Genomic DNA, 17,210 nt, shown 5'->3' with positions numbered 1-17,210 from the left:
ACAATCATAACGTACACAAAAAAAAAAAAAATGAAAATAAAAACCAAATCAAATTATGCAGCAAGCACTCTTAAACTTATTTCTTTTAAACAGTTATTCGTTAGTGGACTTAAAAACAAAAGAGTAGCCAAAAATTAGATTTTGTCTTTTCTTTTCTGTGTGATAACAATTCTAAAATGAAGATTACAGGGAAATAAAACACTGAGAAAATATACAGAGATTAGTTTGTGCGAGTTGGACGTGCCTATAGCCTTCCACGCATTAATGCCAGAGCTGTCAGCTCGTGGCTGACACTCATCCTACCTTTATTCGAGCTTAATGACAGATACTTCTCTTAAAATAGATTTCACCGTTGAACCAAACGAATTCTGTGCCAAGCAGGAACAAGGATGTTTTTATTCTGTGGAAGCCAATTTTGTTGAAAAGTGACTGTTAATAAGACTTTTTGTGTATGATCCTGCCATGCATGCTGATTTGTGATAAATTACACCTGCCGCAGCTTGTTTGCGATATGAATAATGACTATAAGTCAACTGACATGGCCTGTAACCACAAAAGGTTTGGGGTCCGTTATAGCATAAATTCTTGTGTTTACCGTTTTAAAGTAAAATATACTTTATGTGCTATTATTATTATTATTATTATTATTATTATTATTATTATTATTATTATTATTATTATTATTATTACGTTGTTGTTGATGCTGTTGTTTTGTTAAAAATTAAAATGATTTTGCGGTGTATATAAATAATTAAATAGTTTTAAAGAAATAACAAACCACATAACTGTATGTTGTATAAAACGTATAATGTAGAAAGAAAGAAAGAAAGAAGTTATCCCGACATTCCCACATAAATGAACTTATGGTTCTCCGAGGTTATAGCCTGTGATAGAGTGAATAAAACAAACTATCGAATAGACTACACCGCATGCGGTTTCTCGGACAGATCCTTACGCACTAGTCTACAGCTAAAGACAATTACAAATGATTTCATGTGAATCATGAAGCGCCACCAGTTTTGTGTTAATAAATAATCTTAGCCTGAAAACCGAGGTCTACTTGACCTGAAACACTGCTAATAATATTAAATGTATGAGTTTGATAGGTATATTAATATTATTTTAATAGTATAGCTCTAATGATAATATTAGTTTCTGTTCTGGAAACTGTGGTTTTACTCTTGCGCTCTAAGTTGTGGGCTAGTCCGCAAAATAAAGCTGAGAGAGAAACAAGTTTTTATGCGGGCATGAGGTATTGTATGTACAGTACGTGTGTGTGTGTGTGTGTGTTGTGTGTGTGTGTGTGTGTGTGAGAGAGAGAGAGAGAGACAGAGAGAGAGAGAGAGCAGCAGAGTTGTGTTAAGGGATGGTTTATATAGCAGTGGGTGTGAGCACAGATTGTAGTGAGTTCATTACCGCTGCACCGCTCTGCGCAGCTCAAGTTAAAGGCTAGCGATCCTCACCGGGACACTTCAGGGAAAGCTAAACTTCATTTTTAAAGATAAGCAATGAGCTGTTTTAACGCATGAACTCCAACAGTCGGCTTTAAAGACGGTTGAAGCTTCATATGCTTAGAAATTACTGAAGACTTTGTGCAGCGACGATTGCGCACGACGCACAGGGACAGATCATGCACTGTCAAGCCGAGTTGAGGCTCTCCTCCCCTGGGCAGCTGAAAGCTGCCAGGCGGCGCTACAAGACTTTCATGATTGACGAGATCCTCTCGAAGGAGACATGTGATTATTTTGAGAAACTCTCTCTCTACTCGGTGTGTCCTTCACTCATTGTTCGACCAAAGCCTCTTCATTCGTGTTCGGGTAAGACGTTTCTCCCGTCTACTTGGGAAAGAAATAAAGTTAACAGATATTTTTAAAATATAAGTGAGACGCACTCATTAGTAGGTTGCAGATAATTTTACGCATAAAATGGAAACACTTACATAGTATTTCAGTACTGTAATCGATTTTTTAAATTTAAATAATAATCAGAATAATATGATATATTTAAATGTCGCGTGATTGGTGAATTGTTATTTCCTGTACACAGGCTGAGGTATATTAGGCAGGTACAACTCGACATACACTCAATGGTGATGAGGATTATGCGTCTGTGTTGACAGAACAATATGGTAACGTAGCTCCACATTGTGTTCAGTTACTCTATTATTATTTTAATGATCATAGATAGATAGATAATTGATTTGATACGATAGTACAAATAAAAAAATATATATAAACATTATTGCATTGCCAGATTTCATATCTCTTTGAAGGCTTGCATATTTGTTTTCTAGTGTCGTTTAATCACAGTTAGTCTGGACTTTCTATTATTGCTACAACAGTGACTTCATCTTCATCATTCTAAACTTTACATGATAAATCGTTTCATATCAGCTAAGTGTTTGGTGTTGAAACTCAAGTCCATTCGTCAGTGAATTTCAATGATGCTTAAGAACTTTTTTTTATCGAGCGGATAAATGATTGAACTGATAGGTCAACGAAGAGCGCAGCAGATAAAGTAAACGATAAAGAAAAATCTAACGCTAGAAACCCGTCATAACTAAGCGCCAACCTTCAGTCTATTTTATCTCATTTGTTTTGATGAATATGAGTTTTCTGGCTTGCCAAATGCTGCCCTCAATGTCCCTTACGCGGTGGGTATTTACAGATTAAATGATGATAAATGATTATGTGTTGCTAGAAATATAGATGTAGTAACATGGAAAAAGTTGTAGGAAACAAAACACTAATGATGATGATAATAATAATAATAATAATAATAATAATAATAATAATAATAATAATAATAATAATAATACAGTATACTGGTGTGTTTAGACCAATACTGAAGTAAATATAGAGCTAAATTATATGACTTAAACGAATAACCGTGGCTCTTTTTGAGGTTATTTAGTGTGTTTTAGTATTTCATGCTCATGCTGCTGAAATGAGATAGATAGATAGATAGATAGATAGATAGATAGATAGATAGATAGATAGATGATAGATAGATAGATAGATAGATGATAGATAGATAGATAGATAGATAGATAGATAGATAGATGATAGATAGATAGATAGATAGATAGATAGATAGATAGATAGATAGATAGATAGATAGATAGATAGATAGATAGACCATTGATTTGAAGTCAGTTTGAAAACAGCCCCTTAAATGTGTCTTGTAGTCGCTGAACCAAACTACAGTTTGACAGATCTCATGGTACACCATGTTACCTTTCACAAAAACACAACTTTTTTGTTGACTCTTAACTTGTATTTTCCACTGAATCACAACAACTCAAAGGCTACTGCACGCTCTGGTAACCATTAGGATAATTGCTCTAGAGCCTGAAATAATAGCCACTGCAATTTGATGATGACAGCGATGGGGGGGATAAAAATAGGGGGAACGATTCCCTCATCCCTCTGATATGGTTGGTGTATGCTAGAAGGCACTATGACTGGGCTTTGGCACCCCTCTGTTCGGATGGATAGTGTAACCCGCCCTGCATATCAGAACACTGTGCCCACTACTTATTTGTAGCTGTGGGGGTGTTAGACACAGTATATTCTCCAACATCAATGGCTTTTAGAGCTTGATATGGAAGCTGGCAGGCTTAGAGGTCCTGGGCCAAAGAGAGGTGGCTGGCTGCTGAATGGCCCCCTAACAGTGAAAGTTGATTTCTTCATTCTGTGAAGGAAAAGATGTTATAGCCTCCTGCTGCCAGTTGAGGCCGCTGAAAGACAGTGATGCCATCAATGTTGACTGCAGGATGACAAATGAGATGTTAGTTTACTGTGTTTTTTTTGTTTTTCTAATTGCTCCAGTGTTAGTTAAACATACCACCTTAATGTTCTCAGTGCATTTATTCTGAGAGTTGTTGTTGTTTTTATCTTCACCCCCCCCCCCCCCCCCTCCCAATGTTAAATAAACTGAGCTTTTAATGGTATACAGTATTCATAGAATTTGTTCCATGTGAGTTACAGAGGGATCTGAGATAATGAGCCTTGACCTGGTGCTGAGCAGTGAGCAGCAGAATGGCAGCTTACAATATTTCATTTGGCTTTCCATCTCTCAGCAGGACCTAGGGTAGGGCTTTTAGTGGTGTTTTCTGGAAGAGGTGAGAGAGATTAAGATCAACTGTGGTGTAATCTCACCTGACAACATAATGAAAAAAAGAGTAGTGTGAAGCCCAAGGGCTGCTGCATACTGGTTTAGCACTGGCTGAGGGCTTATAGGAGAAATCCAAGTGAGCAAAAGGGTTTTTATCCCATCTTAAAACTTAATCTGCTGCAGACAATAAAGTCTCCCATTAAGCATAAAGTCAAGTTAAGCAGTATGATTACACCCATGTCGGCACACACAGGCGAGTATGCATACACACAAAGAGAAAATGCACACACGTCTTCAATCTTCCGTTAAGGATAATGTTTGACAGCTTGTCATCTCCTTGTCATTCCTGCATAGCCATGAGATTTTTCTGTTTCTAAAAAGGATAAGTAATAAGTTGTCTCTAAAAGTAGTTGATGCTACGGGCTAATTTCTGCTGCCACCTCTGTAGATCGGGTTTCAGGCTAAATGCTTAGCACGTTTAACGCGATGCTTTTTGATAGATGGGCTGACTCTCTTAGAGCAAAAACACTTTTACACAGTTACGCTCAATAAGATACAAGAAATTTTTTCTCTGGTACATTCCGAGAAGGACCATTAAATTCCTATGATCAGTCAGGATTAGAGGAATTTAACGGAAATTAAATATTTGTGGCTGAGGAAAAACAGAGAAACTACATCAGGTTGTCCCAGCAGTGTTTGATTTGTTTTCAAGGAGCGAGGACAAAAGCAAACAAGCAAAAAAGAAAGACAATTAATTGAGCAACATCCTAGATGTCATCAGATAGTTTATATGCAGAACATGTCAAATGTTCACGTACACTTGTCATAGCAAAGCAATGACTCACCCATACTTCCTCACCATTGAGGAAAGAAAACAAGTGACAGAAGGAGTGTAGATGTTATGATAGGCATCAGGCAGTTCCAGGTTGTGACATTAAAATTGTGGCATTAAAACTATTTTCCGTGTAGTTCTAAAAATAACACGCTTGCTCTTCACTCAATGAAAATGAGTGCAAAATAAAGTTTTTTTTCAGTAAGTGTTATGTCATAATAACCATGTTATCAATAGAGAAAACAGCTGGTATCAAAAGGAGTGCTTAACAAACTGCTCTTCTTGATCTATTCTTAGCAAGTATGTCTTCTGTAATGGTTACTACAAGCATTTGTACCAGTGCCTGCATTCCAACTGTGATTATCAAGAGTATCAGTGTGCTTTTGCATGGAGCTGAACTGCGCTCTTGCAACTACTCAAACAGTTTATTTGTAGACTATTGACAGGACACTGGCACTTGTCAACAGCATGTCAGAGGGATGGCTTTACTGTCAGTGGAAAGTCACCATGAGGGCTAGCATTCTTTGCTCCATTCTTTGTTAGTCGTCTCACCTCTGGGGGACTCTCGGTAGACACCGTTTAGTTTTGTTGACACAAGATTTTCTTTAGTTGTGAAGACAAACAAAAGTGTGTTCTTTTGTCGGACAGCAGTGACTGACACGGTCCACTTTTCCTGTAAATTATAGTTCAGTAAATATGTATGATGTATTTATTATCTCTGATGAGTCACTCAAACAAACATAGATATGATACAGAGCGAAAGACAGAAACCATGTAAAAGAAACATGAATATATGGCAAGCTCATACAAGGACAGAAGAGAGGTCTTCTTGTCTAGACTTGTTGCAATACCACCAATCTAACATTGGAGGATTAGCGATGACCTCAGTGTCTTACCATGATGTCACGATGAGCCTGAGGCAGAGTGTCATGTGTGTATGTGCCTTTCTTCGTTTGGAAGGCAACAGTGGCTGTGCGTATATGCATTTAAATGTGGCATGCTTGCTGTTAATTAATAATTAAACAGAGAGGTTTAACTGAATTGATGCACATTTTATAGCTTAAGTCTCTGTATGTATGACTCATTTAACCGTAAGATTCAGAAAGTGTGCTCCATTTTCTTTCTGGGTTCATGTTGTTCTCACCTACCTTGAAAAAACATACAGAAAAAGTTCAGACAGTATGTTTTCTGTCAGCTCTGGCATATATATTTCACTGCGTTGAGGTTGTCTATTGGTTAACGAGAAGCTAAAGAAGACAAATCTGCCACAGGCACCCAGAAACACACATGCTGGGCGTTTCCGTGTGTGACAACTGGCTATTTTTTCCTTGCCACTGGAGCATTTTATCCCTCTCCGTATCTTCCTCATCTACTCCCATAATACCACTTGTGCCCTTTCCACTGTTCCTTATCAGCCCGTGCATTACAGCCTGCACCATGCTCAGATTGAGTGTGATTTCTGGTTAAGGGAATGGTTTTACTCTTTAAAGCTGTGTAGATTTTTTTTCTCTGGCGGATATTATATTTGCTTTGCGTGACCCACTGCATCCTCTGTGCTAACCTCCAGGTCTCCATCTCTCCCCCATAGGCTCCAGACAAGTGCTGCTTTTATTGATTCTGGCGTCTGCTGCTTCTGTCTTCTCTGATAGAGAGCAAAAGTGTGTGTGTGTGTAGTTTGCAAGAGTGGGAGAGAACATAAGAGAGGGGAAAAGTTTATTATTTGAGTGGTGTCCGATTTAGTTTTTAGATTTTATTACAGCTTATTGTGCCTGCACTCGTCTCTGTGTGTGGGTGTGCATGTGGTTGTTTTGTGTTGGGAAGCAGTTAGCGCTTAACAACCTCTGAAAAATAATCAGTCATTTGAGCGGTTCAGAGGATCAGTGTAAAACACAGCCTGCGTCATTGGGATCACAGCCCTCTACATGAGGAAGGTCACAACCAAAACACTTTTCACGGCAAACGCTGGCCAATTAAAAACGAACCTGTCTAAGCAATTACAGGCGGTCGATAATGGTATAACCGAGGTGACTGAGCAGTCCAAAATAGCTCTCTTTGAAAGCTGCGGTGATTCAGAAGGATGTGTATTCTAACTACTGGACTTTAATGCATTTCTCTATGTTTGTGTCCAGGCTCCTCGTCACTACGTGCCTACCCGCTCCTCTCAGTGATCACGAGGCAGCCGCCCAACCTGCCTGCTCACGTCCCGCAGCCGTCCTCTCCGGGCGCTGCCCATCCACATCTGCCACTGCTTTCCCCACAGCATCCCAGAGGCTCCGAGCTGTCACCCAGCCAGACGCCCCTCAGTATCAGCAGCGAGTCGGAGACTGAGCGCAGCACACCCCGCCTGAAGAAGCCACGTCGCAGCCGTACTATTTTTACTGAGCTGCAACTGATGGGCCTGGAGAAGAAGTTCCAGAAGCAGAAGTACTTGTCCACTCCTGATAGGTCAGTATGGTGCAGACACTAAAATCTGACTGAAACGACACACAACATAAAAGCCCATAAACGAAACAAAGTCACGATTTCGCCTCATCCGCACCAACATTTTACATAAAAGAAATCAAACCTCTGAAGCGTCAGAGGTAACCTCTACATGCAGTTGACGAGAATGCACCAGCAGCAAGTGTGATATAAGTGCAACTCAGCCATAGCATTTTGACAACCTGCATGCGAACTTACACGAAGCAAAATTTGAAAGTGCATAACGTGCGCACCCTCGAGCACATCCACAAAGCCACAGATGCAATTATCAAGTGGCGGTTAACCCAGCATCATAAGTTTTGATTTATCCTGTGGGGCATGTCTCATGTAATGTGAATTCGTCAAAGCCAAAGCATTACCTCAGCGTTCTAGTTGAGACACGAGTAACGTTTTAACCCTGAGCTCTAGAACAGCAAAAGGCCCCAGCAACCAAACACTGCCTTATTCAGTGAAACAGGGACAGTGGCCAACACAAGCAAACAGAAATGTATTACACTGATTTACTGCCAATCATTTCACACATCTGCAGGTGTACATAAAGTGCATTAAGCTTTCTACAATAAGATGAAGTAATATCTGTGTCTTAAGTTCCATTCTACGGGTCATTTTTGGGACCGTATTTTTTCCAGTTAAAACTGTAGAGCTCGACTTTATATTTGGCCTGCAGGCTGCTTTTCCATTATAAGCCAGAAGAGCATTTTGCCATAAATGTTGTTTAAAGCGCTCCAAGCAGCTTCACATGTGCAGCAGGAATTTTAAGCTGCTTGTGAACCTTCACGTAGAGATTTCGTGCACCTCTGTACCCCCTTATTCCCCCTTATTCATTTTTTAATATGCATAGAGAGTGGTGATAAAAACGTAAATAACTGCTGCAACATGTTCACCTGTTTACACACTGACATAGCTCCTCTTTGCAGGAACATGTTGCAAACGCATCGTCCTCGTTGCACTCATTGCAGTGTAACTGTGTGCTACGTGCGATCTAAAAATAAATTAGCATTTCTGGATTAAACCAGATTTATTTGTCATTCCATTTACATCCTCTCCATGGGGAAAACTCCCACGATGCATTATTTAATTTAATGTATCACATCTTTGCCTGCCTGGAGCTGCTGGAAAGGTGCCATGCCTCATCTTAAGCAGAGGCCCCGAGGCAGAGTACAACTGAGTGATCAAAAACCAACTACCCGTATGAAATACTGTGCCAAAATACTGTGTCCTGTCAAAATATCCGATTCTGACACTGTGTTGAAAATTAATTAAACACCCAGGTAGTGGAAAAACATCAACAGAGAAAATCCCCTTTTAAAACCCCACATCAAAGGTGTGGCATGCGCCTCACTTAGGTTTGTTATGATCCAAAGACAACTTAGCTTCCCTCTTCCCTTTTCTTGGCCGAGAATCTCTGCGGTCTCGAACTGAGAGTATGCGCGGGGGCGGACAGAAGCAAAACCAAAAATATTCCTGAAAAAAAAAACGACTTTAAAGTATTTATATCGCGGAGCGGTAATGATTTTGTTACACTTCCGAGTATTATTACAAGTGTTCTAATGATCGTCATCTTTATCATCATCGCCCTTGTTAAGAGGTATTCAGTTTCACCCAGGAGTCCCGTGAAAAGTGTGAGAACAGAACAAAATGGCGGCCTTGCAGTGGCCTGGAGGGAGTGACTCAGATACTGTTTGTACTGCTGTGTGCGTGTGGTTTTTCCCCATTGAGAACTAATGACTATAAATAATTGGGGTGTTTTGCTTTTTTTGCAATTACTGTTTCTAGCCTCCAGTTTTTACTCTACATCTATAGAAATCTGATGGACAGCTCAATTGCCCTCATGTCTTGTCTTTTTAGACACACTGGCACGCACGGACACACATGCTTCTTGTCTAGTATAAGCTAATGCAGATAGATCCATGAATCTCAGGGATTTGTTTTTCTGTAGCTCTGTTTTTTAGATTTTGTTCTCTCTTTTTTGCTGTCTTGGTTTTCACTATCACCATCAAATGAAAGTCAGCTCCTGTCCCTGGGGGGTGCTGGTCGTGAAAAATCCTTCATCTGGCTGTTAAAGACCTGGAGTAAGATCAGGGAAGAGGAAATCTCATTTAAGAAAAAAAAGAACTTTTCTTTCTACTAATGGATGCCTTGTCCACTTTATCTGGCCCTTCCTGAGGTTTTATATTACACACCAACAAATAGCCCTATTAGTCATGGATCACCACATGTGGTGGATGCATTCTGAATTTTCTCCGACGGTCTCAATTATCCAGCTACGAGCGCTATGATGGGATTACCGATGTTGGCATAGATGGCTGCAGGTGTACAGTGTCAGACTGGAGTTCCTGGCATATAATCTCTGGCGTGAGATGCTTAAACAGAGTGTGGCCTAACGCTCTTTTTAAGTTTTCAGTGTTGTGAACCTTTAGGCATGAAATTGCATTATATAGTTGAAATCATAGTCTATAATTCACAGAGCACAATTAGTGTCAAGATTTCTTCATTTTTGTGTTCGTGTGAAGAGAAACTGATGTTTAAAGCATGCCAACAGTAATGATATATGTCCTGGATAGGTTCCAGGACTGTACTGGAACAAGCACACTAAAATATATACATAAGTAAACTTTATCTTGTCTTTTTTTGTGCTTCTGCAGGTTAGACCTGGCACAGTCGCTTGGTCTCACACAGCTTCAGGTGAAGACATGGTATCAAAACAGGCGTATGAAGTGGAAGAAAATGGTAAGTTCTGAAGTAAAGCTTGATGTGTTTTTAGTTGTACAAGTCAGATTCAACAAATATTCTTAACTGGAAAGGCCGTCGGTAGTGGAATTGGAAAAATGACAACGTCTTATACTAACACTGCAACTGGCAATAATGTGTATGATCTTCTTTGCCAAAATGAGCCAATAAAGTAATAATACTGAAGCCAAAGGCAATGTTAGTTTTGGGTAAATCAAATCTAAATTCAGATTATTTGGACAAAAGCATTTTGATTAAATGTTGTTTGATTCTTTTATGAGAAAAAGGATTATCTGTAATTAAGTACAAAAACTGAATGTGTTATTATGAATGCTTTTTGCATGCAGGCCAGTAATATTTGTTTTTTGCTTCCTTTTCATTTTGGATTATTTTGTTTTCATTGTACACCACCGTTTTAGAAATGTTTGCTGCTACTATTTTATGCTACAATATTAAGTAAATATAGCAACATGGAAGGAAGTGGAGGGTGCGGAGAGGCAGAGTGTAGTGTGACTGATGATGACGGCAGCGAGAGCAAACACTTTTTGTAGAAGGGTCAACAACTGAGAGAACAAAAAAGACCTGAAATCGTTAAAGATAAATGAGTGCACAAGGCGGAGCCAGTAGCGATATGTCTTCACTTAATTACTATAATAGCAAGCGTTGCCTTTGACTTCTGCTGCCATTTATCACCAGAGGAGTCCACTAAGACCGCCTGTGTGTTATCCTAGGTGCTCAAAGGAGGTCACGAGGCTCCGACTAAGCCCAAGGGAAGACCCAAGAAGAACTCCATTCCCACCACGGAGGAAATAGAGGCTGAAGAGCGGCGACTGAAAATTGAAGAAGAGGAGAGGATGAGGAGATTAGCTGAGAAAGCGGCGGTGGTTCAGAGTGGAGGAGAAGCACCCCAACTGGAACCTCAAGATCTCAGTTCGGAAAGTCACAATCCAGCCGGAGCAGTGGAGGGATCCGAGCGAGAGCTGCCACTCCTTGTGTCAGAAACTCACACAGCCAGCTAAGCAAGAACAAACCAAAGACTAATGCCAACCTGAAAACAGATAGTGCCTCAGGATCACTGTAAAAAAGCCTGTGTGGTGTTAAGAGCCAGTTGCTTTAGCTATATCGTCGGCTTCACGTTAGTGGCCTAGAGCTTTTACCCAGTGTAGCATTGAGTTTTTCGTTCACTGGAAATTGTGCCATACTGAGAGCAAATCTCCATAAATACTGATTGCACTGGTAAACCTTTTGCCTTCAGCCTGCAGCGTAAGGAGTAGTAATCAAAAAAAAAAAAAAGGTCGGTCTGGCCTTAACGTGTATCTCAGCAGTCATCGTTGGTGCCAAAATATCAACCAATGCCTTATTAAAAAGGTGTCTATGAATCTTTGTATTATACATTACTTCACTGCCAAAACTCTGTAATATGAAACGGTTACAGTGCCTTCTTGGTCTCAGAGGAAAGCTTTTTAAATAAAATAATATCAAATGCAGTATATTTTTTATAATCATTTCTAACTGTAAGTGCCATATTTCGAGACGGATTTGTAAAGTTTAGACAAGAAGACCTCTATTTTTTAGTTTGGAGTCAGATTGTAGAGCTCTGGTTATTATTTGCTCATATAAGCTTGCATTTTTATTTTGTTTTTTGAAAGATCAAAGGAAATGTTTCTGCCAAGCCATACACTGTATCATGCAATAGAAACATGTAGAAAACATATGGTCTTTCAAATATATACACGTATGAACAAGTATATAAACTGCTGTTTTTTAATTGGATTGGATGAAAAATAGTATATATATATATATATATATATATATATATATATATATATATATGTATATATATATATATATATGTGATGTTTCAGCTGTTCCTGATTTTTTTTTTTCAATGAAAGTACATATGATTTTCAACCACAAGGAAACCACAACTCTAAAGCAGTTTAGACTCACACGTCAATACCCGTCACACATATAAAGTCTCCAATATGTCTTCAGCCTGCAGGCTCTGCATGATTACCCCAATTGGTACGTTAGACCTGAATTAAAATAACAGTTTTAAACTGCCTGTGACTTCTCCATGTACATCAAACTCTGCGCTGTTCTGTTACAGATCTCAAATGTTTCAGAGTTTCGACTGTTGAGTTTTGCAGATTTACGTTTATTTGTCATTGTTTAAGATGAAACGTGCAGTATTTTTCCGATGTATATAATGCTTGTTTGGTAAACTTGTTTGTTGTTTGTTTTTGTTTTTTTTTTAGGTTTGTGTAAAATTATTTTTACTATATACAAGTGTGTGTTTATGTACGTAAATGCACTTAATAAAATAGCTATCGTTCAAGCTTTGTGTGGTCTTACTGAGGTACAGGTTTTTTATAATTATGGGTGGTGAGAGCTCTGTAGGTAGAGAGGTTGCCCCATGACAGGAAGGTCAGGGGTTTGAATCCACCGAACAGCTACCCTGAGGTGCCCTTGAGCAAGGTGCCATCTCTACACACTGCTCCCCGGGTGCTAGTTTGGCAGCTGCCCACTGCTTCATTGAGTGAATGGATCAAATGCAGAGGGCTACAAAAATTTCCCACGTGTGGGGCTATAAGGGTTTTAAAATAAATTTTTTATCTTTTGATTAAACCTTCAATTCCAAAGTCCAGAACAGCACAATGTAATGCACTTTAAAAGTTTTTATTCTATTTACATATTTGCAACCACAAACGAGTTCTGCTGTTTGTTTTGGTGCATCTCTTATAAAGTTAAATCAAACAAATGAAAATCACCCAGAGGATCCGGTTTCTAAACGTACCGTCACGTCATGTTAAGCACGTCTAAATCAAGCAGTTACAGTAGCTTTGTCAGACTGAAGTTCAGGCAGATCCATTACTGTTGGAGCTTTTGAAGATATATTAAAAGCAGTCAAAGTTCATCATAAATCACAGTCAAGCGAACAAAGCATTTAAACGCTGTGTTGTGACATTTATCATCTTTTATCTGTACAGAGAACACGATGGCCCGTAGTGCACCTAAGGGCTCCTCTCTGTCGCTGAGCGAGTCAGGAACAGTCTTAAGTGTATTTTTAGTGACTGATACCGGACATGGGTGATTTCTTAAGCCAACAGCACAGGTTAACATTGAGTAATGTACACTGGGTTTTTACGCCTTGTGTAAACACTCTTAAGCATGCTTCATATAGTACTTATTAATCTATAGAAGGCAAGGAAGTATGGAAGAAGGAAGTATTGTTGAATTTCTTTGTAACTTTTGCAGTATTTGCATAAATCAGAGACAAGATTAAAAAAAAATCAATGGTTATAGAAACTTCCTGTTTCTGTTTGGTTCATCATTCATGTTTTTCCTGCTGTTTGTCAGTTAAGCACAAAACACACACCACAAGTTCTTTTCATTCCTGTGAATGTTTTCTTTCATTTCCTTGGAAATGACTCATACTTACACATTATTTTTTGACATTTTAGAAATGATTATTGATTATATATTCATTTACTTTTCATCCAAGAATAACAAAGCAATCTGATTAAACAACATGTAAGATAATTAGGATCAATTAAAACATCTGTCAGGTATAATAGTCTTTCTAGGAGTACTACAAACTTTATTAGAGATCAACACTGCTAAAAGTAGTTTGGATGTGTTAACATGCTAATCAGTATTACTACCACTATTAATGAGCTCTGTAACTGAAACAAAAAGCTTCCTGAATGTCTAAAATAATAGAAGAAAACAGTGGGCATAGATTTCCCTAAAAAATCCATTTCTATTTTGTATTTTTGTTTTTTAGTCTTATTTGTTATTAGCCTTTAATCGCCATCATTGCTTATTTTTAACTGAACAAGTCAAGCTGCATGGTTGAGGTAACCAGTCTTGCATTAAGTCTGTCAGAATTAATTAACTGAAAACAACTGCTGGTGCACACAATGGTTACTTGTTCAGAATGAACTCAGTGCTGATCATTCAGAATTTGTCATACCAGTTTCTAGGCCTATGTGGAATGGGCTGTGACTCAGCTTCTCCACCTGGTTAAATTATGACTAAAACAACAAAAGCTTTTGGAACAGGTACTGCGTTAATTGCAGTGTATGAGTATGAAACATTTTCCTGTTGAATATCTTTGTGAAAGCAGAGGCCCCGGCGGGTAGGCAGGCAGGGATGCAGGTCTCCACAGGCTGGGGAGCTCCTCGGTCCTAATTGTTGTGTGGAGAGGTAAGAAAGACTTCCAGAAAAGAAAATGCCTGAGGTGAGACACTTTGGGCCTAATTGGAAAACCTGTTATTTTCTCACAGGTCCAAGTTCAGCTGTAGGTCACCGGAGTGGTGTCAACCTTAACCAGCCCCTTTCCCCCCCACCCACTAAGACATCCATCGCACACCTTCACCTGTCAGCTTAGGGTATGCTCAGGTAATTAGCACGAGCTGATGTGAGACGTGGAGTGGGCATAGCGTTTGTGTTTTGACAGAGGAAGTTATCTCTGAACGCTGAGTGCTAGCAACAACAGCGAGACTTACCTAAGTCAATAAAGGCGGATGCTTTATATGACATGCACAATGCTCCCCATTGTCTTCCATAACAGTTGAAGAGAACCAGTCATCCTCTGCAGCGATGAAGGACACCTCCCTCTCTAAGGTGCACACGAGAGACAGCTGTAGCTGCTGCTATGATTCATATTGTGTAAGAAGCTATTGCATTTGTGTCACAAATTACTTCTCATAGAAAACAAAAGGAAACAAATGCTTCAGTACGTAATTGTTTTTACAGTGTAATTCTCAAAGTTATACTTGTATCTGGATTTCAATAACAGTAACAGAAAGAGGAAGAATCACCAGCAACATAAAAACACGTTGGAAACGCCGATGAGTAAAAAAGGGGTTAGCAATTTTCCAAAGACATGCTTTGCTTAGAAATGAGTAAATTAATTGTATTTATGAAACTCTGTAATGTTTCCATGTGAAAGTATTAATCATTACATGCTCTCATACACATCTCTTACAAAGCAGACCAACCCATTATGAAGACAACATTCAGTACACCCTTTTTAATTGATACATCTATGAACCTAAAGGCTGATCAAACATAAAAAACACTTCTCGGTTGATTGTTCTAACCTTAAAGTTGTCAGTGATTTTTCTTTTGGCCACAACAATTGAAGAAATATGGGCGGTAGGAGCACAACTATGTGCCAGGACTTAGTTGACTGACAGCTGCCCCGCCTTACTGCAGATGCTACTTTGTGTTGGGGCAAAGTTTGACTTAAATTTTTTATTTTTTTTGCCACACACCTCTCAGAAATACAATACGCAGCAAGGACAAGGACTGAGTGAGCATTGTGCTCTTTGCTTGTTTGCTTTTTCCATTTCACTTGTCATTCCTTTGACGTGACTCTGATTATACATCTAGATGCCTTTGAGAGCTTTGCTATGTTAGATCTGTGGAGTTGTGTCAGTCAGTAAAAGACTCAACGTGCGTGCACTTCACGAGAGCCTGTTTCATCATTTGTGCACACAAATGTGCATTAAGAGAACTGGTGATATGAATCATTTTTAAATCATAAATGATGATTTCAACAACGCTCTAAATCTGTTGTGATAGTGAAGCATCCTCAAAGCATCCGCATTCAAAACTGGGAAACGACCCAAAGAAGCTTTCAAATGTTGCCAGGACCTCGTGAGTCAGAATTCTTCTTTAAATCACTTCCGTCATTTGTACAATCATCCGTAAGAAAGATTCTAGAAGAATAAGTGCCCGAAATCATTTCTCAATGCATCCCCTGTTGATGTACTGTGGGATCTTTCAGCCTAATGTATTTAGTGACTTAATTACAGTGCTGCCCGCCTCCCTGTCTTTTCAATAGCTCATGCTCTGGTCAACATGTCTGGGGTAACGACACACTGCCTCCCACCTCCAGGCTCTCAAGCTCATAAATCAGCCTTTGAGCATGTGCGTATATGTGTTTTGCTGCAAGGATATTGAGGGGCCTGTTATAGAAGTCATAATCACTGGCTCAGTGTTGTATATCCGCCTACTGAGGAAATAGATGGTAATAGAACTGTCAGGTTTGGCCAGGAGCTGTTGAGTGCTGCCATATCCAACTGACTGCAAACTAGCCCAAAAGCCCTGGAGAAGATCCTCGTCAATAATGAGCACCCAAAACAGCCTAGAAATGTGTGGATTTGGGGGACTTTGCACTGTGGAATAGTTAAACTCAAGAAAACCTGAGTTAACCTGTAACCACTGGCTTTGTGCTGAAAAATTTTCAAATGCATGTCGACATTTCTTTTTTTTTCTTTTTTTCTTTTTTCTTTTTTTAGCTTTTTAAACTAAAGACAGTTTATGTGAAGTGTTCACCTACTAATGATTCAGAGCTTTCAAACCAACCTTTTTTCCCAAGAAGTTGTGTTGAAATGTTGTGCACATCTTGGTTTACGTCCAGTAATGCATGCCCGTGCAGGAAGTGTGCTCTCTGTGCTACAAAAATAAAGGTTGTGGTAAGCACAAGCTGGTGAATGGTCCAGCAGCAAAATAACTACGTTTTTCGTATCTAAGCCGAGCTAAAGCCACATCTTAGCCATACAGCTGATGCAAGGTGCACACACCATAGAGAGAAAGATTTATAGAATCCTTTGGATTACATACTGTCACTGTATGTTATTTATTATCTTGCACAATCGTCCAATCCCACTTGATCAGAGCCATTTTATGCATGCACTTCTGCCCTGAAACCTTTGTAAAAAAATTACCCGACTCGGGTACATCAGAATGGAATTGCGCAACATAAACGTTAACGGTCTTCACTCACACAGTGCAAAGTCTGTGTGTCCAATTGTGCCTAATAGAACAGGTAACAGTCAGATGAACTCACAGTGACCGAGTGGATGCTTTTCTCGCCTCCAGCACTAACATCTATACAGGCAGCACCCTCAAGAAAAAGCAGTGGGCCAGCTCCTAAGAGAAAAGGCAACTTTGGATAATGTCTTTAACTAATCCCCTATGTGCTCTTTAAAAATGGCTAAAGTCACACAACGTACATGGGAATTTATAGATTTTGTTT

General features: G+C 39.3%; 1 protein-coding gene across 1 annotated transcript; it reads left to right on the top strand.

Annotated features, from left to right (window-relative positions):
* The first annotated feature begins 1,391 nt into the window (after nt 1-1,391).
* Nucleotides 1,392-12,497, top strand: barx2 (BARX homeobox 2). The gene is made up of 4 exons (XM_026193392.2): nt 1,392-1,817; nt 7,078-7,393; nt 10,075-10,159; nt 10,891-12,497. The coding sequence occupies exons 1-4, from the start codon at nt 1,631-1,633 to the stop codon at nt 11,176-11,178; spliced, it is 876 nt and encodes a 291-aa protein (XP_026049177.1). The 5' UTR covers nt 1,392-1,630; the 3' UTR covers nt 11,179-12,497.
* The last annotated feature ends 4,713 nt before the right edge of the window (nt 12,498-17,210 follow it).

This window comes from Astatotilapia calliptera, chromosome 14 (genome assembly GCF_964374335.1).
Source record: "Astatotilapia calliptera chromosome 14, fAstCal68.1, whole genome shotgun sequence".
Lineage (NCBI taxonomy): Eukaryota > Metazoa > Chordata > Actinopteri > Cichliformes > Cichlidae > Astatotilapia > Astatotilapia calliptera.
This window is presented reverse-complemented; position numbering and strand designations above follow the sequence as displayed.

What these genes read in the sequence shown, in the direction of transcription:
- barx2 (XM_026193392.2), top strand. Translation starts at nt 1,631, where the DNA reads ATGCACTGTCAAGCCGAGTTGAGGCTCTCCTCCCCTGGGCAGCTGAAA. An exon ending in TACTTGTCCACTCCTGATAG is followed by an intron (nt 7,394 to 10,074) that starts GTCAGTATGGTG and finishes GTGCTTCTGCAG; the next exon opens with GTTAGACCTGGCACAGTCGC. An exon ending in GTATGAAGTGGAAGAAAATG is followed by an intron (nt 10,160 to 10,890) that starts GTAAGTTCTGAA and finishes GTGTTATCCTAG; the next exon opens with GTGCTCAAAGGAGGTCACGA.